At 40.1% G+C, this 27,019-nt stretch overlaps 2 protein-coding genes across 6 annotated transcripts; one reads left to right on the forward strand and one right to left on the reverse strand.

Annotated features, from left to right (window-relative positions):
• Positions 1-689: 689 nt before the first annotated feature.
• fam161b (FAM161 centrosomal protein B) lies at positions 690-9,571 on the reverse strand. 4 transcript variants are annotated; one of them, XM_053632774.1, is made up of 11 exons: positions 9,208-9,346; positions 8,850-8,933; positions 7,787-8,106; positions 7,015-7,496; positions 6,430-6,767; positions 4,201-4,322; positions 3,853-4,020; positions 2,992-3,091; positions 2,690-2,868; positions 2,310-2,396; positions 692-1,803 (listed from the first exon to the last, which is right to left on the reverse strand). In XM_053632774.1, exons 1-10 carry the CDS (start codon positions 9,262-9,264, stop codon positions 2,312-2,314), a joined length of 1,935 nt encoding a protein of 644 aa, XP_053488749.1. In that variant the 5' UTR covers positions 9,265-9,346; the 3' UTR covers positions 692-1,803; positions 2,310-2,311. The 4 variants fall into 4 exon arrangements, with proteins under 4 accessions (XP_053488748.1, XP_053488749.1, XP_053488751.1 ...); XM_053632773.1 differs by having other exon boundaries at positions 690-2,396; positions 2,992-3,087; positions 3,849-4,020; XM_053632776.1 differs by lacking the exons at positions 8,850-8,933; positions 9,208-9,346 and adding an exon at positions 9,431-9,571 and having other exon boundaries at positions 692-2,396.
• coq6 (coenzyme Q6 monooxygenase) lies at positions 9,538-26,679 on the forward strand. 2 transcript variants are annotated; one of them, XM_053632777.1, is made up of 12 exons: positions 9,538-10,106; positions 13,587-13,721; positions 16,703-16,761; positions 18,556-18,682; positions 22,766-22,896; positions 22,985-23,092; positions 23,229-23,291; positions 23,445-23,552; positions 24,415-24,617; positions 24,872-24,987; positions 25,720-25,886; positions 26,552-26,679. In XM_053632777.1, exons 1-12 carry the CDS (start codon positions 9,920-9,922, stop codon positions 26,579-26,581), a joined length of 1,434 nt encoding a protein of 477 aa, XP_053488752.1. In that variant the 5' UTR covers positions 9,538-9,919; the 3' UTR covers positions 26,582-26,679. The 2 variants fall into 2 exon arrangements, with proteins under 2 accessions (XP_053488752.1, XP_053488753.1); XM_053632778.1 differs by lacking the exons at positions 16,703-16,761; positions 18,556-18,682.
• The last annotated feature ends 340 nt before the right edge of the window (positions 26,680-27,019 follow it).

Genomic DNA, 27,019 nt, shown 5'->3' on the forward strand with positions numbered 1-27,019 from the left:
ACATATTTTAAGTAAAAATTCAGAAATGGATTTTAATCAGTGTTAAACCTCAAAAGATCACACCTCATCATGTTTGCATTAATTGTTCATTGCATGTTTTTTCAGAGCATTATGTGTTACAGAGTTATTTGTGTAGTAACTGGAATTCCTCTTCAGAGAGTTCAAAAGACAAATCGACTGCGTGCGCTAGGTTGAGTGAAGTGCTGTCATCGTAAGGGACAATCTGTCAGGAAACTGAGTGTGCTTGGAAATGACAGGGTAGCAGGAGAGAGCACTGTTGCCATGACGACCTTGCAGGAGCCCTTGAACTTTCCATCATGTGATGCTAAACATTCAGGCCAAACATGTCTCTCAGATCCCGAGCTGCACAGCACCTTGATTGAATGCATGCGCAGATACACCTTGAATCTGTTGCTTATGGAACCGTGTGTGACGCTCGGCTCCTCGGGGCCAGTCAGTAAAATATGCAACATTAGCATGTTCAGCAAATCTCTGATGTTCCATTTAAATCTGTTCAATAATTTAGATGTGTTATTATATCATCAAGATATTTTAAATGCTGCACTCACAAGAAATGGTCCGTCAGGGGTTATTTGGCTAGCTATTGACTTTATTCTATGTTGATCTATATGGATTCTATATTGTTCTTAAAGCCCCCCCCCAAAAAATAGGCACAAGGTCAAGAAACGTTCATGGTTATAGATTTAATGTTTTGGTCTAAGTGTGTGTAAAAGTTATAAAAACATTTCCTTATGCATGTACTATACAGTATAGTACATACCTGTATTCATGCATTCATCCAATAGAATAAATTTTTAAATTTGGTTAGCACGTTTGCCTCACACCTCCAGAGTCCGGGGTTCGAGTCCCGCCGGGGCCATGTGTGTGCGGAGTTTGCATGTTCTCCCCGCTGGGTACTCTGGTTTCCTCCCTCAGTCCAAAGACATGCATGGTAGGCTGATTGGCGTGTCTAAAGTGCCTGTAGTGTACGAATGGGTGTGTGAGTGTGTATGTGATTGTGCCCTGCGATGGACTGGCAGCATGTCCAGGGTGTACCCCGCCTTGTGCCCGATGCTCCCTGGGATAGGCTCCAGGTTCCCCTGCGACCCTGAAGAAGGAGTAAACGGTAGAAGATGGATGGATGGATGGGTGTTCCAAACCTCTATTTAATGGCTTATCATGGGTTCCTTAGAATCATTAAGATTCCAAAAGGGGTACTATTTGGACCCCTTTCTGAAAGGGAAACCCTCCATTTTAACACCCTAAAGATAAACTTTTATTCCCAAAAAGAAACAGAATAAAGAAGCCTTTAGTGTGCTAGATTTATTTATTTATTTCCAATTACATTGCAATGGAAGGTAATTTAAACAACCCCAAAAGATTTTTGAAATACATTGCAATGGGCTGGAACTTTTATGCTTTTAATTTATGAAACATTTATCACCAAGGCATTTAGAAATAGGTTGGAGGGAGTGTTCAGTGTAAATCTGGACAGTCTGTAAGCTTTTGATGTGGCAGGCAGCTGGGGCAGCACAGTGACATGAGGGTTTCTTTTACTATTATAGATAAATAACCAACGTTGACTTTAGTGGTGCTGTGGTTCTCAAAATAGCCAGACCTCATCCCCAAGATTTACATCTCAGCAATGTGAATTTCAGATGTGCCTTGTCCTAAAGGGAACTTTGTCAAATTGTTATTCCTGTATTTATTCACATCGCTTTCCTCTGTGACAGTTATAGGTAATAATTACAGTACAGTAGTGCAGTGGTATAGTTGTCCATCATCATCACCTTCACGTTGCAGCTGTCAGAAGGGAGGAATGAAAGTTTGTTTACTGAATCTCTGGGCAAACTTCCCCTTGTTTACTGTTTGTTAATATTCCACTGTACAAACCTTCCAGACCCATCACCACAGGTTTTAAAACATGCAGTGGCATCTGTGTGGCCGTAAATATTATTTAATGCTCAATAAACAGAAGACAAGCAAATACAAAATCTTTAATATTCGTGTTCTTTTTTTTTTTGTGAAGATTTTTTTTAAGTGTCTTTCTGTATCCCCTAACAAATTTAGATCCACAAGTCCCAAATTTTCTTTGACATTTTCATCTTAATAAGCACGTTGCACAGCCAGAACCCATCTTGTTAACGTAGAATCATATTCATCCCATAAAAATCCCTTACAAACATGACATGTAAACTTTTAAACACAGGCCATTAAAAAGAAATACTGAATTGATTCTAGGAAAGTGCCAGTGTTCTTGTATCTGACCATGACACACTGTGTTAACCAAATACCAACTGCTCGCTCACTATCAGCTGACTCCTTTTCCTTTGGTTTTCACGCTCTCGTCTTCTGTTCCATCCTCACTTCGGATGCTGTTGGCCCCACTTCTTTCCCTGCAGCGGTAGCAGTTTATTAAACTCTCTTTTCATACAGTATTATATCATAACCGTTGTATGTTTATGCTTTCTTTCCCTAAAAGTATAACTGTATAAATCTACATAAAAGTGTACACACAGATTTAATGTGTGTTTAAATTTAATTTCCTTACAGGCCATAAAAAAGGAACTAAAATCCATTAATATACATATAACTGAAATATAAGTCTCGATGTCATCAGCATTACAATGATGGTAATGGACTAAGTCACTCAATTACAATACAAATATGTAATATTTTGACTGTATACCTGTGCTGAGTGTCAGTTTCAAAGTTGTGATCACCAACATTACTGTTGCCATCAGCGTCCGTATTTTCTGATGATTGGCTTTCATCGGTTTCTCCCGTGGATCGTACAAAATTTTCATCCAGTCCTTCCTGCGCTAGAGTACTTCTGTATCTGTGCTCGGCATCGCTCATAGCATTTCTCTACGAGAAAGGGTTTTTAAAATTCACACTGGAAATAAAATACTACAGCATAATTGCAGGTTTTTGGTTGTCTGTATGTACACAGATTAAACATGCATTATTTAGTTATGGCATTTAGAGTACCTGTGACACCTGTTCAAAGAGGTAAGGACGTGCTGAGACCCGAGCTTTCATCTCCCTCAGTTCTTTTTTATAATCTGTCACCCTTTCTTGATCAGCCTGTCTGCAGTTAGAAGACAAAATATATAATGTTCTGTCCTGTATTAATTATATCATTAAAGATGACATGAAAAAGCTGTACTTGATTTATACTGGAACTGCAGGGGATCTCAGAAGCAGGCAATGCCAGACCGAAATCAGCCAGACACTACAGCTATGCTACATTGAGGCTGGCTTCAATTAAAGCTGGACCTTTACTTTCCACTTGTCTTCTAACTAGTCTTGTTCAATATATAATTTTCAGTTTATCATGAGTGTTCCGCTTATCAAAGCTGTAAGCTGTTTGGGTTAAAGGGTTCATGCATGAATAAGTGATGGAGGCTGTCGTTTCACATCGGGGGGTCATTTTCTCAGTGTTTTTTTCCCCCTAATTACTCACTACTTGAGTTTTTGCCCGCCTTCAAAGGCCACAGTTCACTACAATGCCATCACAGCGTGATTGCACTGACAAACTCAGAATTAGCTCTAAGCTTGTTTCAAAGTGCATACTGTCTGGAAACTAGCAGTGCTATGGCAATCTGATTAGTTACAGAGAACCATGCTGTGATCACACTGGCCCTGTTTAAATTAAGGTGAGCTAATATATCAACACAGAATCTCTTGAACTCTTACACTAGTCAAATTACATTTACATTTAATAGCAGACTCTACAGACTTTGGCTCAAGCTAGGAACTAATGTTGTGGCCATATTGACATATCTCAAACATGTCTTCTACTGTATATGACCACTGGAGTCAAAAGAAGTGTACATACAGCACACTTGCCTGTGCTGCTTGAGTTTCTCCTGAAAGACCTCTTTCAGACTCCTGTGGGGGTCCATGGCCTTGGCCCGTGCTACAACTCCTCTGCTCATGGCTTGAGAGTTCATTCTGTGTTGTTTCATCCACTCTGCACTTTGGTGCTCCTTACTCTCTCTCAGCTCCAGAGACTTTCTGCATTGTGTAGGGGGGGAAAAATCAGAAGTGAGAGAAATAAGAAATAGTTCAAACTGCAACAACCCTATAGGCCACAAATACAGTAATATATTAGGAATGGTCCAGAATAAAAAGCCATTTTTAGGGTTGCTGTTATAGAACTTTATAACTTTATAATTGCATCCATAGTCTGCTCACCTTATGGCCATAGACCTTTTCCTGGCAGCATCGGTCATATAAGTTGGAAGAGTATCTCTGGATAATGATGTCAAGCCACTAAATGAATTGCTCCTCTTCAAAATGTTCGTATTAGTATATTTCTAATGACAAATGAAAAACAGCACATTTCTCAGTCAAAGAACTACAATAATTTTTTAAGCATCTCTGAACATATAATTTTACACTGTTAAATAAAAAAAACAATCTTTGTAGATTAACATATAGTTTGATATATACAGTATCTCACAAAAGTGAGTACACCCCTCACATTTTTGTAAATGTTTGATTATATCTTTTTATGTGACAACACTGAAGAAATGACACTTTGCTACAATGTAAAGTAGTGAGTGTACAGCTTGTGTAACAGTGTAAATTTGCTGTCCCCTCAAAATAACTCAACACACAGCCATTAATGTCTAAACCACTGGCAACAAAAGTGAGTACACCCCTAAGTGAAAATGTCCAAATTGGGCCCAAAGTGTCAATATTTTGTGTGGCCACCATTATTTTCCAGCACTGCCTTAACCCTCTTGGGCATGGAGTTCACCAGAGCTTCACAGGTTGCCAGTGGAGTCCTCTTCCACTCCTCCATGATGACATTATGGAGCTGGTGGATGTTAGAGACCTTGTGCTCCTCCACCTTCCGTTTGAGGATGCCCCACAGATGCTCAATAGGGTTTAGGTCTGGAAACATGCTTGGCCAGTCCATCACCTTCACCCTCAGCTTCTTTAGCAAGGCAGTGGCCTTATATATATAGAACCAAATATGTTTATCTTGGTCTCATCAGACATGGTTCCAGTAATCCATGTCCTTAGTCTGCATGTCTTCAGCAAACTGTTTGCGGGCTTTCTTGTGCATCATCTTTAGAAGAGACTTCCTTCTGGGATGACAGCCATGCAGACCAATTTGATGCAGTGTGGGGCGTATGGTCTGAGCACTGACAGGCTGACCCCCCTCCCCTTCAACCTCTGCAGCAATGCTGGCAGCACTCATACGTCTATTTCCCAAAGACAACCTCTGGATATGACGCTGAGCACGTGCACTCGACTTCTTTGGTCGACCATGGCAAGGCCTGTTCTGAGTGGTACCTGTCCTGTTAAACCGCTGTATGGTCTTGTCCACCATTCTGCAGCTCAGTGTCAGTGTCTTGGCAATCTTCTTATAGCCTAGGCCATCTTTATGTAGCGCAACAATTCTTTTTTTCAGAACCTCAGAGAGTTCTTTGACATGAGATGCCATGTTGAACTTCCAGTGACCAGTAGGAGGGACTGTGAGAGTGATGACACCAAATTTAACACACCTGCTCCCCATTCACACCTGAGACCTTGCAACACTAACAAATCACATGACACCGGGGAGGGAAAATGGCTATTTGGGCCCAATTTGGACATTTTCACTTAGGGGTGTACTCACTGTTGTTGCCAGCGGTTTAGACATTAATGGCTGTGTGTTGAGTTATTTTGAGGGGACAGCAAATTTACACTGTTACACAAGCTGTACACACACTACTTTACATTGTAGCAAAGTGTCATTTCTTCAGTGTTGTCACATGAAAAGATATAATCAAATATTTACAAAAATGTGAGGGGTGTACTCACTTTTGTGAGATACTGTATATATATATATATATATATATATATATATATATATATATATATCTCTCCAAGAAACAACAACTGGCATAGTAACATCTCTAGCAAGTCAGCTAACTGCCTGTACACTGGCTCACATGTATTACAGAGTGGAATTTCTCATTAAGGGTCTTGATTTGCATCGTCATTTCCTTAGAGATTTATTTAGCAGTAGCCAAGACTGTCTGATTAAACATTAACATTACCTTAGTTGTTAGCTAGTGCACTAGCTGGTAAATTTGCATTTATTTTCGTAAACATAAGTGGCATTTTAGTATGAAACATTTGATTCTCATATTCTCAGCTTCTTTTAAACAGCTCCCAAATGTGTCAAAATAGCACCCTTGTCAACACTTACATTAGCTATAGTTTGCACAAATGTAAGACTTCCTAAATCAGTTTGTGTATGGGAAGTACTGAGATATTTTTAGATTGAAATTTTAAGAAATGTGTTAACAATCTAGATGCCAACTTATATATTCAGAATCAACCATCCAAAGAGTTAACCATTTAAACAGAAACATTAAAACATCAAATTCAAAACCGAATGCTAAATAAGAAAATGACTAAACTAACTGGTGATTTGTCTGTACTTCTTCTGCTGCGATGTGGTTGAAGAGCTGATGTTCGTAGCTGAAACGGCTGGCAGAGGGTGACCTCTCTTCTTTCTGTTCTCTCCATCGCCTCTTTCTGGAAGGCCTGGTGCAACTTATCAAAGTCTGGCACCTTAGCATTTGTCTTTGGTCTGAAGGATGGACTCTGCGCTAAGAATGCCAGTACTTTGGTCTTGGTTCTCTGTGAGCTACGGACCTGGTGCTCACCTCTGGTACTCAAGCTCTGGATGGGGGCAGAGGAGGCCCTGAAAGTCTCCTGAGCCCTGGCCTGGATGCGGATCTTCCTCTGGTGCTCCTTTTCTAAAATGATGATAATGGAAGATAAGGGTTTATAATAATGAGGCTGAGAACCAATCATTTAAAGATAGGTAAACATGAATCATTTTGGTATTATATAATTAGGAAAGTGACCATAAATTATAAACTAAGCATAATCCAAAGTTATCTCTCTCTCTCTCTCTCTCTCTCTTTATATATATATATATATATATATATATATATATATATATATATATATATAAGGTAGAAAAAAATGTCTGAAAAACACCTTTCAATTGTTCAGAGATTGCTGGGTCTGTGACAGCTTTAAGTATGCATCTCCTCTTTTCATCATCCTTTTTGTTTTCACTCAGTTTATCAGCACTGGTCTCTGGCTTTCGCCTGCCCCTAGTCTCCTCCCTTTGGTGAAACCTAAATGGCTTCTGAATGGATAAAAGGAACTCTTTCCTCTGCTGCCGTCCCTCCTTCCTCACACGTTCCTGCTCCTGTACAATATCGTCATAAAGGAGCTTGAAGATGTGTTCTGGTACAGGTGATACTCGAAACTTTTTCTGACACTCATCCCAGTCCAGTTCTTCTTTGTCAACTCTGACTTGTTTAGGCTCTTTGGCACAGAGGTGTGTTTTTCTGCAGGGATCTTGTGAATGGGTCATGGTAGATCTCAAGGTTCCAGAAGAGTTAAGAGGCTTGTGATGGCTCATCTTGGAGCTCAGGTCAGGTGTGGAGGAAAATCTCTGTGGTCTATTAAACCTGAACAAGAAGTCATTTTAAACTCATGCCTCAAAATCATATTTATATTAATGAAATTATGTTCATTTCTACCAGACAGTAACGACGTGAAATAAAGCATTTAAAGTATGTGAAGGAGTTTTGTTTGTCTATTTGAAATAGTTATTAAGACTATGATACAATGTGTTTGTGGACTTTTAAACAGCTAACTGGTGAACAGAATGTGAGAGTTAATGGGTATTACCAAACAAATGATCCCGTGCTAATATCTGTAACAAGCCAGTCCTGTAATCGGAATAACTAGAACTTACAGGTAAATACTTCCCCTGCTTTTGGTGTTGCCTTCATCACTATGGAGATTTCCCTGTGGTCTGTTGGTCTTCAGTGGAGTGTTAAAGTTTGTGTAGAGCAGTGAGTTCTGTAGAGTCCGGCTCTCTAGACCAGCCTGGTGCTGCAGCTTGATCTGCTCGAGTTGTTGTCGGTGTGAAGCTTTCAGAGCCTCTAAATGCTCCAGAAGGATGTCAGACTTATCCCTGTCCTCTAGGAAGGACTGAAGGTTTTCTGAAGCTCGCATTCTGACTTCCTTATCATCTATTGTTTCACACTCAGAATCCTCTAAGGGGGCAAAGGTCTGGGAAGATGAGGAGGAGAGCTACATGTTAGATTTTATAGCAGAAAAACCTAAGGGGCCTGGAAAGCAGCAGCAGGTGCATATGCAAAGATGCAACTAAAATACAGGAAGCAAAAAAACTTTATACTTTTAATTTTTTGGAAGTGCATCAAAATATAACTAAATGTACTTTATAACCTCAAACACTCGTTGGAAATTTTATCACGCACACCGAGCATACCTGTCCATTTTGTAGGTACACAATTACTGACTGTGTTTATGGACAACTCTCTTCTAAACAGTCCACCAGTGGAAATGTACCAACATGAGACCACCACAGACCAGATGCATGTGTGGCACTGGCAAGAGTGTCAGGTACAGCAGCATTTCTGGCCTTTCTATACAATGTTTACAGTTAATGTCCACTCTATTACACAAATTTCCCTAGGTGTACCATCCATGTGCACATTTAGGAACTATAACTCATCATTCACAGCATGGTTTAGTAGTCCTCTAGTGTTTTTTCAGCATCTGTTTCTGACCATAGAATGCTGTTAGCTATCTTCTTTGACTTGCACCACTGCTGGATCGAATGTGTTAGCACCTGCACCATCACTGGATCTGATCTGTTTGTACCTGCACCACTGTTTGATCTGATCTGTTCGTATCTGTACCACTACTGGACCTGATGTGTTAGTAGCTGCGCCACTATTTGATCTGATCTGTTCGCACCTGCACCACGGTTTGATCTGATCTGTTCGTACCTGCACCATGGCTGGGTCTGATCTGTTCATACCTGCACCATGGCTGGGTCTGATCTGATTATCATGCTCACTACCATGTCGGTGCTGTGCAGAAATAAATAATCAAGTAGAAAAATAGAAAGATGGCGTAGAGAGAATCAACAGATTGACATATGGCTTAGTATCTAATAAAATGCACGACGTGTAGTTTAAGTAATGCCATTATCTGGGTTAAAAAAATTTTAGCAGTTAGCAGATCGATCAGAAGATTTTCACCAGAAAAGATTCGACATACATGCTTCGTGAGTTACATTTTCTCAAGTGAAAGACAAGGTGGCTACCGTTACTATGGCAACCACGACGCTGACACACAACACACCATTTTTTGCGGAAATCTTGCAGAAACAAGCAATGTCCACATCCAAATGCAAAGCATTCACGTATCCTTACAATTTGGGCAAAAATATTTTATAATGAGTATTCATTTATACTAAGAGATTCTAAAGCAATTTATTTCAGTCAGTTTATTTCAGTCTTCTCACCGGCGACATCTGAGTCGAAGCGGCGGGTCTGCACGATGCAGTCATAGAACACACACTAACCAAATGGGTTTATATTTCACATCTCATGTCTTCCAAAAGATCTCAACTGGCTGAGTCTCAAACGCAGTAATCACCAGCAATGCTCTTCGGAACCTCCTTCACGTTCTGCACTGCGCTTTTCCTCCAGACCGCATGATGGCGCTAAACATAATAAGTTTGTTATTGCAGATGGCGCAAGTTTCCCCACAGGTTTCACACGAGCATAATATTGGGTCATCCTTGATCGTTCACGATAGCCATTCATAAAATTTTTATATGTCCACTGAAAGGACTTCCTTGAAAAATTCCTTGGCTCTTAAAATAATTAACTCGTAAAACAGGAAGTGGTGGACTTTTACGTGAGCGCTTGTATCAACATGGCTCGATGAGGGAAAACATTGAGTTATTGTCAATAACATGGCGGCTTGAAGGAGAATTGCTTTGTTTTCCACAGGATAGCGTTTTCAAACGACCAGACTGTGTGGTTTAACGCGTGCTTAGTATCTCGAAATGTTTGCTTTGGCGAAAGTGAAGCAGGCTGCAGCTGTGGTGGGACGCCAGTGTTGGAGTGTGAAGAGTCTGAGGGCGTTCAGCACAGGACACTCGTCCTCTCAGCATGGAGAGGAGGGAAACGATGTGTACGACATCATCATATCGGGTGGAGGAATGGTGGGGACTGCTATGGCATGCTCGCTAGGTGAGTTTCCGCAAAACAGCCAATTCATGCTCCGTCCCTCTCTGTGTGATGTATCTTGTGATTGGCTTGAGTACAGTTTGGTCAAAAATGTTCATTTCCTCCTTCACTTCTCTCTGACTACAGCCTTTCTCAACATGAAGTGCTCATTTAGCTGGGTGGAAGTTTTTAGTTTAGGCAGCGAATGAGTGGCTTTACATGTTAAAGCTGCAATTGTGGTTTCAGTGAAAACACACTGGGGTCCTGGGGTGAAAAAACACATACCCCAAGGGGCAATCAACATCCAGCTCTGATGAAAAGCCAAGTAACCTCTTACCAAATGTCACCCTGGATAAATAGTTTCACCAGAAACAACCCTCTCCCTTCTACCAGCAAAACTGCAATGGGCACAGATTTACCATGCAGAAAAAAGTGCCAATTTTTACAAATCCAAATATGCACAGGTCTTTGAAGTAACTTATAAGAGACTTGTAATTGCTTTAAGGCAGAGGTTCTCAACCTTTTGTAACTAAAGCCCCCCCCAAGCCTCCCCCATCATGTGGTGTCGTGCCCCCCATTAGAGGAGAACAGGTATAATGATAATGAGTCTTTATTGGTCTCATATACAGTAGAGCACAATGAAATTGATTTCTTCGCATACCCCAGCCTGTCAGGAAGCTGGGGTCAGAGCGCAGGGTCAGCCATGATACAGCGCCCCTGGAGCAGAGAGGGTTAAGGGCCTTGCTCAAGGGCCCAACAGTGGCACCTTGGCAGTGCTGGGGCTTGAACCCCTAACCTTCCGATCAGTAACCCAGAGCCTTAACTGCCAAGCCACCACTGCCCCTGTGCCCTAATTATCTATATTGAATATAAAAATCTACCTATATATAGCCTAATCTATAATCTGTTTTTGATAGATAAATATATCAATAGATAGATTTTTTTCCTTTTGTGTTTTTGTACTTTTTAAAATTACCTTTCATAACGTTTATGATTTTTTTTTTTTTACAACTTTCATAAAACTATGTAATGGACAGGTATGGAAAGTGAATGATCAAAAATGTTTCTGAACATTATAACTACTTTGAACAAGAAAACTAGGCTGTAATAACGTGTACTATTTAAAATGTAAAACATGTTGCATTACATTCGTCTTGTATTCTAAAAACATTTGCATACGAATGATGTAAATTGGGAGGAAGGGCGCGTCTCGTTATCCATGACATTGTTAAATCTCCGGTTCTCAGACACTCACTGAACAGAGCAGACGCAGAGAGAGGCGTGTGCAGTGGGAAAGCAAGACCTCGCGCTCGAAGGACAGTACTGGAGATATTTGGAAAGGTTTTTCCAAAAAGTCGCTGGATTTGTCACTAGGTGCATTTTTTGCAAATAAAAATCACTAAAGGGGTTTGAAACGTTGCTAAGTTGGCAACACTGGTCTGCACTGACAGCTAGATAAAAGACGGGCTAATCTCCACCTCTCCCCAGCAAAAGGAAAATACAGAGGGAGAGGGAACACAGGGTTTTTCATTTATGCACATTCTATTTGGAAAGCAATTAAATACCTCGAGTACCCAAACGATGTCCTGTCTGTGTTTTTTTTTTTTTTTTTTTTTTCTTTTCTTGAAAACAATTTGAGCCCCCCCCGATCTCTCTGTGCCCCCGGGGTTGAGAACCACTGCTCTTAGTAAGCAACAGTGATATAAGACTATAGGTGCGTCCTAAATGATGCCTCAACGACTTCTCCATCCTGTGTCCATCAGTTTGTGACACAGAAACCACTCAAAGTATGCCGCCTTTAAAATCCCCATGAAATCAAAATGAAGTTTTGTGGCTTTTAGTATGAATATGTTGGCCTTAAGGTTATCTATAAGCTAGTGTGCTCAAAAACAATGACAAAATTCACATTTAGAAGATATATATGCATTCATAATTTACAGTCTCTCTACCACCAATACGGGTCAACAGTTTTAATGACATCGTTCTGCACTTCAGCTTCTCGACAGATTTTCTGTCCAATTAAATGCTGTCTAGAATCTGAAGTGCCCCTCCTCCGGCGTTATAAAAATCCATGGTACATTCCTTGCATCCCAATTCGCATACTATCCATCCTAAATAGTATCCCAGATGAGAATTAGTGTGTCGCAAATGGTAGTATGTTGAAACAAGTATACTAAAGGTACCCGGATGGTCTACTGTTTCTGGTAGTGTGGATCCGTGGACACTTTTTTTTCAGATAATATTGCCCACAATTCCATGTGCAAGGGAGAAAGTTTTGTGACGTTTGGTTTTGCGAGTTCAAGCACACATTTTAGAGAGATATGCAATGTGGAAAAATAAATCAATGGATACATAAATAAATTAAAATGTATAATTATTTTTATATATATATATATGTGTGTGTGTGTGTGTATATATGTATGTATGTAAAGGAATATGATTGAAGAAAGCTTAAATGCAACAGAGTTTTTTACAGTGACGGTGTTCTCTTCTGGGCAACAACGCTCTCTTCCATTACATGACATGTTAGTACGTCCCAGTATTTGCATACTCTTACTACACAAAAAGAGTACATACTTTTAGTACATAGAATAAGTAGGCGAATTGGGATGCAGGGTAACTGTCAAGTGCAGCTTAGCCTGGGCTGTGAGTCCTTTTATCCATATTTAAATACTATTGAATGTTTAAAAAGTATGAGGCTGTCTTCCCACCCTGACTTCCTGTTTCTGTGGAAATTAAGTCAACACATCGAATGACGATGCATGTTTTAAGGCACTTCACTGGGACTTTAAGAGAATATAAATTCTTTAAAAGTAGTTGGAGAAAAGAGGTGTCAAAAATAGTGAGATACACTTCGTCAACAGAAACTTTTTTGTTGTAGCTAATGCTGTAATTGTGTGGAATAAGAGCAAATTTTCAGCCTCAAAAATCCAGTAAATGATATGACAAAATGAATAATGAAACATTGGATCCAAAATGAAAACCATGGATTAAAAACAAAAAGTTTAGCAATGTGAGTGATAATAACTTGATTGATAACTTATAAATTGTTTAATAACTTAATTTCCATGAATTTAACCAGAAACAAGTGTATGATAGTTCTTCTGTCTGTTATCCCTTCAGCTAACACACTTCCTCCCTCATGAAATCTTCAAAGCACTCAGTCAAACTATGAATAATACAAGGTGTCCCAAAAGTCAGTGGATGTTTGTGGATGTCCACTCCTCGGTTGGTCCGCAACACTTCCAGTCTTTTCAAACAGTGTTGTGTGTGTTGTTGCTATGTTAGCTGTTAAAGTCTATCGCAGCCTTGCAACAGCTTTCTAGCCATGAGAATGATTTCAATACGTTCTTCTATTGTCAAAGGCATTCTTGAAGGCTATCTGAAAAATCTATATTTTATGTATGTATGTTTGTGTGTGTTAATTTCTCCTATGTATGGAGACTTTTGGGACACCCTGTAGAATCTTACAAGGTTTTTTTCTTTGTGTTTTTGTTTCCTCAGGCTGTGATCCGAATTTGCAAGGCAGAAAGATTCTTTTACTGGAAGCTGGCCCAAAGAAAGAGATGGACAAGGTGCCAGAGGTTTACAGCACCCGTGTCAGCTCTATCAGCCCGGGCTCAGCAACACTCCTCAGTGGTATATTACACCTCAGCACACCTGGTTTTAAACCTTTGCTGGTATTAAATCCTCTGTTCAGGCCGTGTTGGGCAGACATCTATAATACCTATGAGTCTAGTAGACATCTCCTTCATTTCAGTTTGACTGGGTTAGACAATTTTGTGTAATTCTCTCATTACATTCGCTCACCATCCACTTTAATAGGAGCACTTGTATACCTGCAGTTATCGGCGCTTCAGTTTATGTTCACATCAGAATCGGGGGGCGAAGTGAGGGAATGTGATCTCACTGACTCTGTGCATGGTTGTTGGCATCAGAAAGGCTGATTAGAATATTTCAGAGATTGCTGATCTGCTGGGATTTTCACTCACAACAGTCTCTAGAGTTTACACAGAATGATATGGGGGGGAACCCATCCAGTGAGCAGCAGTTCTACAGTTGCCTTGTTGATGAGAGAGGTCAAAGGAGAATGGCCAGTCTGGTTTGTGATGACTGGAATGCTATGATGACTAAAATAACCAGGCTTTACACCTGTTCGGAGCAGAAAAGCATCTCAGCATGCATAACATACCCTACCTTGAGACAGATTGTCTACAACAGCAGAAGACCACATCAGGTTCCACTCCTGTCAGCCAAGAACAAAAACCCAAGGCTACAATTGGCACAGGTTCACAGAAACTGCACAGTTGAAGATTGGAAAAAGGTCAACTGGTCTTTTTCCAATCTTCAGCAATCCAGGTTCAGTCCAGGATGATGGCAGGCTCACTATATCATAGACATCATTTTGTTGTGGTGTGTGTTATTACATCTAAAGCTTGTTCTGTTCCTGGCAGTGCACTGGAACTCTCAGTATGTCAAGTGTGGATCAGAGGTGTCTGAATAAATCTCACTCGGGTTGAGTGTTTGTCACAGGGAGAACGAGAGAGAGAGGGAGACGGACAACAGATTGAACTCCAAGCACAGATTCTTGTGAACTCTCATACCATGGTACAAGGAGTTTAAGTTTAAATTTCTTGATGATTGGCAATCTCTTTAAGTGATATGTGCATGTGTAAAACTAGAGTGAGGATTAGACATTTGTCTTAATATACACTATATGCCCAAAAGTATGTCGAAACCCATCCTAATTATTGAGTTTCAGCCACGCCCATTACTAACAGATGCATAAAATCAACCACATAGACATGCAATGTCCATACACAGACATCGGCAGCAGATTGGGTCATACTGAAGAGCTCAGGACTTGGCATTGTCATCTCACAGGATGCCACCTTTCCCACAAGTCAGTTGATGAGATTTCTGCCCTGCTAGATCTGCACCGGTCAACTGTGAGTGTTATTATTGAGACATGGAAGCATCTAGGAGAACAGTTCAGCCACGAAGAGGTAGACCACGCAAACTCACAGAGCAGGCCTGCAGAGTGCGGTAGTGCATAGCCTTGTGTTTGTTGTTTAAATAAATGCTGACTTATGAGTCAGCAGATGCTAAAGGAGATGGACAACAAGGCCCCCAATCAAACCATGGATCCAGCTAAAATTTATAGTAACCAAGACTATCAGCACATTTAATATTATGTAGTCAGTATTCAGACAGCTTAATAGCTCCATATTATTCAGTAGAAATGTTCTTATTTCGGTTGGGTACTTATAATAAATATCAAATGGTTGAAATAATTGATTTTTTTTTTCTTATTGCATACTGTGGATTGGCATGATGTGATTTGTCAAGTAAAGTGCATGTCTATTTCACACACTGATGTTTTACAGCTGTAAGTGTACACATCATGGCTTGCCTGCCTGAGTGACATAACAGACTCGGACAAAATAACTCAAAATTATACAAAATGTCAAACAAACAAATATTTTTTAAAAAATGTACATAAGTTTATACTAAGCATTGAGACCAAATTGCTGAATTTGCCATACAATGACGGAAAGCACAACTTTAGCCGAGTCTTCTGATGTGCGTCAGGTCTGAATGATGTAATCCTTGTTAAATTTTTTTGTAAACAGAAAATTAACTCAGTTTTTCCGTAGATGTTTTAGAATGTGGTACAGCTGTTTTGTTGATGCATTGTGTTGCTTTCAGCTTGTCAGCAAACCTCAGGACAACTAACTATAGCCATGTATAGTGTCTCTTTACATATCATGACATTATATAGATATTTTTTGCCATAGTGGCAAGCCTTAAATTGAGTCATCCTGCACCGCACCATAACTGGCCATGTATCTTTCTTAGCGCATGATGAACCATGTAAGGGTTCATTTAGAGGCAGCTCTCTGCTTAATTGAGGGGCATTATACAGTGAAAGGGCTCCCAGCAGGAAGAAAGTACATCTGCTCCAATCATAGCAAAGCTCATAGAGAGGACGCTGTCATTAAGCCTATTTGCAGCAATGCTTGTGGATAGAAGATTCAACAGGAAGTAGGTCAAAGGATAAAGGAGACTTGCACACGGCACATTCTGAAATTTGGATGTCCATTGTGCCTATTCATTTTGTTCCATTGCAATATTCAAAGTGGCTTGTTTGTGGCAATTTGAGTGAATGTGCAGTATATGTGGACAGTATGATTTGTCTGCTTTAAGTAAGAGTCATTTTAAAACCAGAAATACAGCATATTACAGAGTTTTTAAATTGTGTTTGTATTTGTAAATCAGTATGACTGATTTAGGAAATGCTCGTAAATACAGATTAAATTTGTTGAAACACATAATGACAATAATTAATCATGGTATGATGCAGTGTTTTTCTTCTTTGCATTCTGACCTAAAAAACAACAGGCTCATTGTGTTTTAATCCTTCTGGCTTGCCCCAACTCAGATTTGTCATCTCATTTTAAAACAGTGGCTTAACTACAGTGCATGGAAAAGTCATTTAACAGATTAACTCACATGTGTAGGTGTGATCGAGTCAGCATTTGGCAAAGCCTGATTGTTTTACTAAATCATGTGAATTCTTACTCATGCAGTGACTCAGCTTATGTCTTTTTATATAACAGGTCTTGGAGCTTGGGATCATATAGTCAATCTGAGATGCAAACCCTATCAAAAAATGCAGGTTTGTGTACGATCTGACCGAATCAATGTAAACAAAATGAGTGTGTGAAAATGTTACAAAAAATTAAATCAATATATACCATATTGATGAAACATTCTGGGTTCTTTACAATGAGTTCTTACAGTGGTGAGAAACTCTTTTTTTTGTTTGTTTTTTTTTTGTTGTTGTCCCCCCCCCCCTTTTCTTTTTCCACCTGTTCCAACTTTGAAATGAGCCACTTGACAAAGAAGTGACCCAGCATTATGTGACCAAACATAAATGTGGTCTTACTGTACTTATAATAATAAGAGTTATTAATTGAAAGGGTATGACACACATTTTCAGGAGTTGCAATTAAAATAATGCGAAGCTGAAATAAACATAATTATTTCACATTTATGTTCTTCACATGAAATTAAGGCACACAAAGTTTTCTGTTTGGGCATCAAGTCAAAAACAAAGTTTGAAGTTCTTGTAAAATGTACTATAATGTGATTATAAGATAGTCCACAAAATTTGTATTGCCTTAATGCAGCAGGCCTTACATTTAATGTGCTGTCACAATAAATCATGGCAAATTAAACTAGTGGCTAGTTCCCTGTCTACTAATTAGGAGACTACATTGGGAAAACAGGGTCTAGAGGGGAAAAAAGCTGCGGAGAGCCCAGAGGTCACCAGAAAAGCACCCTTGGTTTCTACACTCTTCTAGATATGCGGGTCCACCTCGTAAGATGTGGCCATCCTCCAGGCGAAAAGAAATCCTGTGGTTTCTGGGCAAGAGAAGGGTTGTCATAAGAGGCCACTATATGGTATCCCTCACTCGCTGTACCTTTTCTGCACCCCATAACCTCGCTCTTTTCTGTCTTGTGTATGTGTTTATGTTCAAACAAGGGAAAGAATTGCAATGGACTGAGGTCAACCTAACAAGATTCCCTTTCACCCTCCAATTAAGACCAAGTGGTTAGAGGGGAAAAAAGACCAAAATGGGTTTGGGAAATGCCAGCTACCAGAAAGTGTATTTTAAAGTTTTGGAGGTTCCCTCCGGAGTTATCAGATAACCAAAGTGGCTTGTACCTTTTCTGGTATCTCTGGAGCAACAATAGCTGAAAATGCTCGTTGTTAACGATGGCACTGACTAAAAGTACATAGCAACACACAGCAGCATGAGAGTTATCAACAGCACAGTTTTTCCTACGTGTAAAATCCTTGTAATTCTGGGTTTGGTCACGTTTTAAATCGTCCACCCAACCGTGTTTGAAAAAGTGCAAACCCAACACTGTTAGTGGTTTTAGTATGGGCATATCCCAAGTGCTTTATGACTAAAAAGATAAAATCCTTTGCAAAAAAAAAATCCATTCACTGCCACCTTAGTAACAAGTTTGTTGAGGTCTTTAAAGAGCAACAGTTTCAACACCTAAATCATGTGTGTGTAAAAGCAAAAATAATATTTTACAGACTAAAAAGCAATCCATCGTTTAAAAACTGCAGCAAACAGAAAAGTCGGCTTGAGAACAATGTTCACATATTCATTATTTACTACCTGCCTGACTATAAATATAGGTGTAAACCCACATAAAGAATTGTTTGATATTTCTTTGCCTCAGAGTACTTTCCAATTTAACCAAGTAACTTATTTGGTGTTGATGGTTTTTTGCCAAACTCAGATTCCCGTATGCTTGGTGTTTTTGGCTGGACTCTAGGCTGTAGTTGAACAGCTTTGATGTGTTCTAGTTTAGCGTAGCCCATGCTTTTGGAATTCCAGAAATAGGACCTGAGTGACATTTAGCATAACAACTATTTGGACTTTTGCTTTAGGTTTGGGATGCTTGTTCTGACGCCCTGATCACGTTCGATAAGGAGAATCTGCAGGACGAGATGGCATACATTGTAGAGAATGACGTCATTGTGGCCGCTCTTACCAAGCAGCTGCAGACACTGTCTGGTAACCTATTTATTTATTTATTTATTTGTTTGTTTGTATAAATCTTTGATTAATCGCTGTTAATTATGTTTGGTTTTGTGAATTTGGGGAAGTGTTGGCTCAGTGGTTAATGGCTTTAGGCTACTGAGCCAAAGGTTGAGAGTTCCTGGCATTGCCAACCTGCTACCACTGTGTCCTTGAGCAAAGACCCTTAGCGCTTAATTGCTGTGTTGTATCCTGGCTCAGTTTTAAAAAATGCTGTGGATAAAAGTGTCAGCCAAATGAGCAAATGTAACATACAGTCCCCTCTGAAACTATTGGAACGCCAAGGCCAAATCAGTTGTTTTTGCTGTAGACTGAAAACATTTGGGTTTGAGATCAAAAGATGAATATGAGAAGAGAGTTTAGAATTTCAGCTTTTATTTCCTGGTATTAAATACTTAGATCTGTTAAATGACGTAGAACGTAGCACATTTTGTATCAGACCACCCGATTTGTAGGTGAGCAAAAATATTTGAACATGTGACTGACAGGTGTTTCTTGTTACCCAAGTGTGTCCTGTTAGATTGATTGTTTAAGTAATAAATAGGTTTGAACATCTACTCTTGGATTTAGCCCTCAGTTTCACCTGTGAAGACTGCATTTGTTCATGTTGGGCCAACATGAAGATCAGAGAGCTGTCTATAGGAGAAAAGCAAGCCATTTTGAAGATGAGAAAAGAGGGAAAATCAATCAGAGGCATTGCTCAAACAGTCATACAGCATAGACAATACAACAATGTGAAATGTCTTGAAAAAGAAAGAAATCACTGGTGTACTTGGCAACAGACAAAGAATGGATTGGCCAAGGAATACAGCTGATGACAGAAACATTGTGAGAGCTTTGAAAAGAAAAAAAAACCCCAAAACAGCAGTGAATAGCATCAACAACCTCCACAGGGCATGGGTGTATCACAAACCACCGTTTGAAGAAGACTTTGAGAACAGAAATATAGAGGCCATACCACAAGATGCAAACCATTCATCAGCAGTACAAGTCAAAAAGCCAGATTGGAATTTGCAAATCAATACAGTAACAAGTTCTGGAACCAAGATTAACCTCTGCCAAAGTGTGGAGAAAGAAAGGATCTGCTCATGATTCAAAACACACAAGCTCATTTGTGAAACATGGTGGAGGTCGTGTCATGGCTTGGGTTTGCATTGCTGCTTCTGGAACAGGCTCACTAATCTTTATTGATGATGTAACTCATGATGGTAGCAGCAGAATGAATTCGGAAGTTTACAGGAACATTTTATCTGCCAATTCACAGAGAAATGTGTCCAGATTAATTGGGAAGAACTTCATCATGCAGCAAGACAATGATCCAAAACACACTGCCAAAACAATAAAGGACTTAAAGGACTTCAAAAACTTCCATATTTTAGACTGGCCAAGTCAATCACCAGACCTTAACCCAACCGAGCATGCATTTCACCTCCTGAAGAGGAGACTGCAGGAAGAAACCTCCAGAAACAAACAGCTGAATGAGGCTTCATTAAAAGCCTGGAAAAACATCACTTAATAAGAAACCAACAATTTGGTGATGTCAGTGAGTTGCAGGCTTGATGCAGTTATTGCAAATAAGGGTTATGCAACCAAATATTAAGTGTTAAATACTTTAACTTCAACACTTATCTGTCCCTATACTTTTGCTTGCCTAATAAATGGGTTCTGTGTTTCATGTTGTTTATCATGTCATGATGTAAATACCAGGAAATAAAAGCTGAAATTCTAAACTCTCTTCTCATATCCTTCTTTTGACCTCACACATCCCCAAATGTCTTTGGTGTATAGCGCAGCAGTTGAATTGGGCTTGCCGTTCCAATAGATTTGCAGTGGACTGTAGATGGACAGCTTAGCCTTGGATTTGATTAGGCACATAAACCAACACTTCAGAATAAAATTGGTGTCCTGTCAACATCAGTTACAAACTGATATTGTAAATATTGTTTTTCTACCACTTGGTTTTTGATTTGTGGCTGCTGTTACTCTGTAGCCTTTCCACTGTAGTTTTCCACTGACTGCATGGTGGTGCTTGCTGTTTATTGCTGTTTTTTTTCTTCTGCTCTCGAGAGCTTCCCGTGGTGCTTAACGGGGCCTGTGAACCAGAGCCTGGAGTGCATCCAGTTGGTTCTACGGCTGCCCTGGCACGTGGTGTCGCCACAAACTGCTCCTTCCTGCCCGGTGCTTTTGTTTATTTGTACTTTTTCCTTTTGGATTTTTTAAGAACCTAGGCTCTTTGATGGGCTCATGTTTCTCTGCTATTTCAATCATGTAGCACATGATTAGAGTTACAGTTTCCATGAGAAATAGAGTTTCCACGAGACATGCAGACACGTGCAGTAGTCTACTGACCCATTCAAAAACCACATTTCACACTGGAGCATCTCGCAAGCTCCGAGCGCTGATGGTATTTAGGTGCAACAAATTGTTGCAATTAGCCAAGCAGCTCTCATCCTCTGCAAATGAAATCTTCACCCTGCTTTGTCGTGCCTTTTGAAAAGATATATATATTTTGCACTCGGTAGATGTGGCAACACGTGTCTGTTCACGTGCAAGCGGACCTTTCTTTTTCAGTATATAGACTAGTTTTAACCTGGCTCTGTTGGCCACCACTAGCTTTGGATGACTTCTCTGTAATCATAATAAGCAGCCAATATTTGTCACTAGTGTTCAGTTTAGCGGACCGGATAGTCTCCAAATGCAAATGGTTGTTAGCTTTTCTATTTTCTGCTGCTTGAGAAGAGAAGGTTTTGATGTGTTTGCCTTAAGGTTTTGGGGTTTGTGTCTTGTATTTTGCATGATGCTTAATTATGTTTTGGGAAATGTGTTATGTTCTCTCTCTCTCTCTCTCTCTCTCTCTCTTTCTTTCTTTTCTTTTAACCCAGACTATACACCGATCAGCCATAACATTAAAACTACTGACAGGTGAAGTGAATAACATTGACTGTCTTGTTACAGTGGGACCTGTCAGGGGGTGGGATATATTAGGCAGCAAGTGAACAGTCAGTTCTCAAAGTTGGTGTCTTCAAAGCAGGAAAAATGGGCAAGCATAAGTATCTAAAGATCTCCGAGAATCTCTAAAACAGCAGGTCTTGTGGGGTGTTTCTGGTATGCAGTGGTCCAAGCAAGGCGAACCGGTGACAGGGTCAGGGGTGCGTAAGGCTCAATGATGTGTGTGGGGAGTGAAGGCAAGCCTGTATGGTTCGATCCCACAGAAGAGCTATGATAGAAAGGTGTCAGAACACAGTGCATCACAGCTTGCTGTGTATGGGGCTACGTAGCCGCATGCTGAGTGCCCATGCTGACCCCATCCACCGCCGAAAGCAGCTACAATGGGTACATGAGCATCAGAAATAAAAGAAGATGGCCTGGTTTGATGAATCAAGTTTTCTTTTATATGGACGGCCGGATGCGTTTGTGGGGCTTACCTGGGGAAGAGATGGTACCCGGATGCACTATGGGATGAAGGCAAGCCGGTGGAGGAAGTGTGATGGTCTGGGCAATGTTCTTCTGGGAAACCTTGTGTCCTGCCATTCATGTGGATGTTACTTTGAAACGCACCACCTACCTAATTATTGTTGCAGACCAAGTACACCTCTTCATTGCGACAGTATTCCCTAATGGCATTGGCCTTTTTCAGCAGGATAATGCGCCCTAACACACTGCAAAAAATTGTCATGTTCCTCAAACCATTCCTGAACGAAGACCTTAATGTGTTTATCTTGGCTTCTAAATTCCCCAGATCTCAATCCGATCGAGCTTCTGTGTGATGTGCTGGACAAAAAAAGTCCAAGCCATGGAAGCCCACCTCGCACCTTGCAGGACTTAAAGAATCTACTTGGTGCCAGATACCACAGCACACCTTCAGAGGTATTGTGCAGTTCGTGCCACAGTGGGTCGGAGCTGTTTTGGCGGCACAAGGGGGACCTACACAGCATTAAACGGGTGGTTTTTAATGTTATTGCTGATCGGTGTAGTTTGTACAAGTAAATCATTATTTGGGATCCATGTTCTCTGAAGTGCTTGAACATTCTAATATATTTCCTTTTTTTTCTTGCCTAGATCAAGTCAAAGTGCAGTACAGAACGAAGGTGGTGAAGTACACTTGGCCCAGGCCTTTCCAGGTGACTGACTCCATCCCTTGGGTCCAGGTGACATTAGCCAATGGATGCACCTTGCAGACAAAGCTGCTGGTGAGAATAATGCAGCGATCGTTAGCTTGTGTTAGCCTTATAAGAGAGGTATTGTAAAGAGAATGTACTTTGCTGCTTGCTCTGACAGATTGGGGCAGATGGACCCAACTCCATGGTACGGAGAGAGGCAGGGATTCCCACCATCAAGTGGAATTATGACCAGTCTGCCGTGGTGGCAGTTTTACATTTATCCGAGGTATGTGGGGAGCAAGAATGTAAACTCCATTGTGTGTGTGCGGTTCTTCGTTTGTAATCAGAGTGCTTTGGTTTGTTTAAAGTATTTCAGTTCGCCTGAGTTGACTCTGTCATCTTATGTTTTCTCATATGCGTAGCCTACTGAAAACAATGTGGCGTGGCAGAGGTTCCTCCCAACTGGGCCAATTGCAATGTTGCCGGTAAGCTGCTACTGACTGTGGAACGAGGTGGATTGATATGAGGTCAGGCAGTTGGAGCTGGATTATAGTTCTAACTGCATTATACAGCTGCTGAATAGAAAATCATTTATTCATTAATTGATTTCATTCTTTTTGTGTGTGTGTGATATGTAGTTGTCAGACACACAGAGCTCTCTGGTTTGGTCCACCAGTCATCACCATGCAGAGGATCTCCTTCAGATGGACGAAGAGAGTTTTGTGGATGCTATTAACAATGCATTTGTGAGTCCACACTCATCCCCAAGTTCATTTGAGAATCCTCTGGATCCTTTGTTAAGGAGATTTCTTGTATATCCCTGCAAGCAGAGTTCTTTAATTTGAATTGTTGTCTTGCCTACGTCTGTTGTAAGTTTTCTCTCCATTTCATGTTTCACGGTTTTGGATTGTCCTTTCAAGGAAAATGCTAGAGTAGTCATGGCTTGGCTGTTCCTCAGTGCTTAATGTCTTCAACCTGGTCCTCATGCGCATACACACCTCATAGTTCAGAAACGCATCTCTATTCCCAAGTTGGCTATTTTTGCCGAGGCCGCTGGTCATAAGCCCGTGAGCTTGAGTTGTGCCTGCTCTTATGACTGGTTTTGCTAATTGAACCTGAAGCTTGCCAGTGTTGTTCATTATTGTGTTTCTTTAGACCAAATGTACAAAAATTTGTGGTCTGTTCAGCGTCTTCCTTTTAATTACAAAAAGACTGATGAGTTGCGGTGCAAAAGAATAGATGTTGAAACAATTATACGTTCACAATAGTACTATCTCTACATTTTTAGAGTAATTCTAGGGTTGTATAGGGTAAAGAGTTGTTGGGGTTTAGGAGGAAACCTATCACCCTCTTTGTCAATTGTTTGTCATGTCCCTTCTGTTGCTGCCCATTACTTAACTTTGTGTGTCAAGAAACAAATCACATTACTCCGTATTCAACTTTGCAGTGTCATCTATGCAAAGGTTTTTTGTTCATTAAAGGGACACGAATAAAATGCTCAATAAGTATTTCTGTGCCAGATAGTTGTGTAGCACAAAACCCATGTTTGATGTACAATTGGTCCCTTCCCATTCTTATTGTTTGATTTTGTTTTTTCACTCTCTACAGTGGAGTAATGAGAATCAGTCTGACCTGGTGGAGGCCGCCGGCTCTTTGTTCCGCCACGCCCTGTCCGTCCTCATGCCCAATGGCGCCTCCAGCCGCCAGCTTCCACCCAGCGTGTCGGCTATTGGCCCTAAGAGCCGGGTCATGTTCCCTCTGGGAATGGGCCATGCCTCCGAGTACATCCGCCACAGAGTAGCCCTAATTGGGTACGTGCATCTGAAACCTTTGTGAAAACTGTTCAGTGGGTTTTTTTTGCAAACCACATTATTTTGCTGAAACTCGCCTGTGTACAAGTTTTGTGTTTTTTTTTTTTTTCCCCCCATTGTAGCCATTTAGAGATATGTGTGTGCCACAATGAATTTATGATTTATGTGTTTGTTCTTTTCAATTTAAATGTTAGTAGGTTCCAGTTATTGAGTCTGTGATTTACACAATGATTTATTTATTTCTCTTCCTTTAGAGATGCTGCACACAGAGTACACCCTCTGGCAGGCCAAGGTGCCAATCTAGGATTTGGGGATGTGGTCTGTTTGACAAAGGTGCTAAGCCAAGCAGCATTCAGTGGCAAAGACCTTGGTAAGTGTTCCAAAACAAATAGCTGGAATAGATGTCAGTTTGTGTACCCTCATTTTTTATGTGCCACATATTCATAGTTTCAAATATATAGTGTTTTTATTTAATAAGCATAAACAAATAGTACCAAGCTAGAAATGTCCTTGTGAATTGACTGCGTACGAGGTAAAATCCAAGGATGCTATTCCAGATCTCACATACACATTGCATAAGGAATAACCATTTAAATTTGTAGGAAAGTTCTAAGACATTTGAGGGTTTGTGGTCGGAAATGCTGCCCCTATCTTACTGAATAGCCTTGATATTAAGACCTCATACCTTAGACCTCAGACTTGAGAGATCAGCATGTTTCTAGATATAATCCTCAGTGCATGGTTTCTTAAGATATTTTCCATTACTCAAACAAGGAAAAAGTCTTCTTAGTTTTATTATATATCAAACCAGTTAATTTTATGTTTTTTTATTTCATACTGCTGCCAAGACCTAAAATGGAAATCATTTAAAAAAAAAAAAAAAAAAAAAAAAAGGGCCACATATTGAAGTCAAGTTTTGTTTTGATATCTGTGCTTTTCTATGCTGTTAACTGCCTTTTGCAGTAGCACATGTATAGCTATTGCACAGTTTCAGGCACAACAACATTATCTTATACTGTATATACATCATACTGTATATACATTTATATATTTACTGTATATACAAGACTACATCATTAGTATTTTTTGCTTTGGCCTCCAGGCGAGATGCAGCACCTGCTGGTGTATGAAACCGAGCGCCAGCGGCACAATCTACCCATGATGGCAGCCGTTGATCTCATGAAGAGACTTTACTCCACTAATGTTGCCCCGCTGGTGCTGCTGAGAACCTTTGGCCTCCAGGCCACTAACGCACTGCCACCTCTCAAAGTAAGAACCCCTTGCACAGCTTTTTGTGTTCTCCTGTCCAGCACATTGTCTCAAAATGATTCTAATATGAAAGGTGGTGCTGTCATCTCTGACTCTCATCTCACTGCGACTAAATTCTACTTTGGATTACTTAAATTGGGGTCCTTATTTTGCTTCCTCTGAGATCTCCCCCTCTCCCCGCCTCTCTGACCTGGTCCCCCATCTTGTCCTCTGATTACATGCTTTTATACACTGAACTGTGTCTGTAATTTACATGGTCAAGAGCTACTACTACAGCTAAGTTTAGCATCAAATTTACTGTTACTGAAAGTGTGGGTGGGGTTGCACGCCTGTACACAAGCGGTATTGGCTTGTGTTTTCACACTCCTTTTATTACAGGCTGCTCATATGAAACAGCCCGATTCCTTTACTAAGCAGAATCTACCAACAAGACCATATCTTCTTGTAAAGGCTTGTCCTGGGAGTCTTTGAGGCGATCTCACACATAGTAGATGCTTAAGGGTTTTTGTTTGTTTTTGTTTTTCCTACCTATAATTTTCCTTCAACTTCCAACAGGGAAAAAAATTCTTAGTTTTGTAAATTGCATGTGCAGTATGACTGACCAATGATTAATTTTATAATCATTATATATTTTTAGGTATTTATTTTGTTTTTTATGTCCACAGGAGCAGATTATTGCATATGCCAGCAAGTAAATGACATGCAAAGGCTGGGGGGTCAAGATGGCATGGAAATTTTGTCTACAGAATGTATGTAAAAGTATAAATTAATAAATTCTATTTTAAGTCATATGCATCTTTGTATGGGATGTTTACTTTTGCCACAAGTGTAGAAGTCCTATTCATTTCAGGATATTCATATTTTTCCCATTATACCTTTTACAAAGCAGGTAATGCTAATGTATAACCACACCGGCAAGGCTTGCACAATTACAGATGTACAGCTTGGTCTGATAAAGCAGTTCACATAACAGTTGCAGTTGGAAGTTTACACTCATCATGGACATGAATATCATGGCAATATTGGGCTTTCAATCATTTCTTTAATCTTTTCTTTTTCTGGGACAGAATGATTGTACAACATACATCTTTAATAAAAATAAATAAATAAAAAACAAGAATTTGGTTCACAAA

This window comes from Ictalurus furcatus, chromosome 9, assembly GCF_023375685.1.
Source record: "Ictalurus furcatus strain D&B chromosome 9, Billie_1.0, whole genome shotgun sequence".
NCBI classification, from domain to species: Eukaryota; Metazoa; Chordata; class Actinopteri; order Siluriformes; family Ictaluridae; genus Ictalurus; species Ictalurus furcatus.

Bases quoted from the DNA above. Each gene is read 5' to 3' on its own strand.
- coq6 (XM_053632777.1), top strand. From the start codon at position 9,920: ATGTTTGCTTTGGCGAAAGTGAAGCAGGCTGCAGCTGTGGTGGGACGC. The intron at 16,762-18,555 runs GTTTGTGTACGA...CTTTTGCTTTAG, and splicing joins AACCCTATCAAAAAATGCAG to GTTTGGGATGCTTGTTCTGA. The intron at 24,618-24,871 runs GTACGTGCATCT...CTCTTCCTTTAG, and splicing joins CACAGAGTAGCCCTAATTGG to AGATGCTGCACACAGAGTAC.
- fam161b (XM_053632773.1), bottom strand. From the start codon at position 9,264: ATGCTTTGCATTTGGATGTGGACATTGCTTGTTTCTGCAAGATTTCCG. The intron at 8,934-9,207 runs GTGTGTTGTGTG...ATTTCTGCACAG, and splicing joins CAAGATTTCCGCAAAAAATG to CACCGACATGGTAGTGAGCA. The intron at 2,397-2,689 runs GTATACAGTCAA...CTACCGCTGCAG, and splicing joins GAAACTGACACTCAGCACAG to GGAAAGAAGTGGGGCCAACA.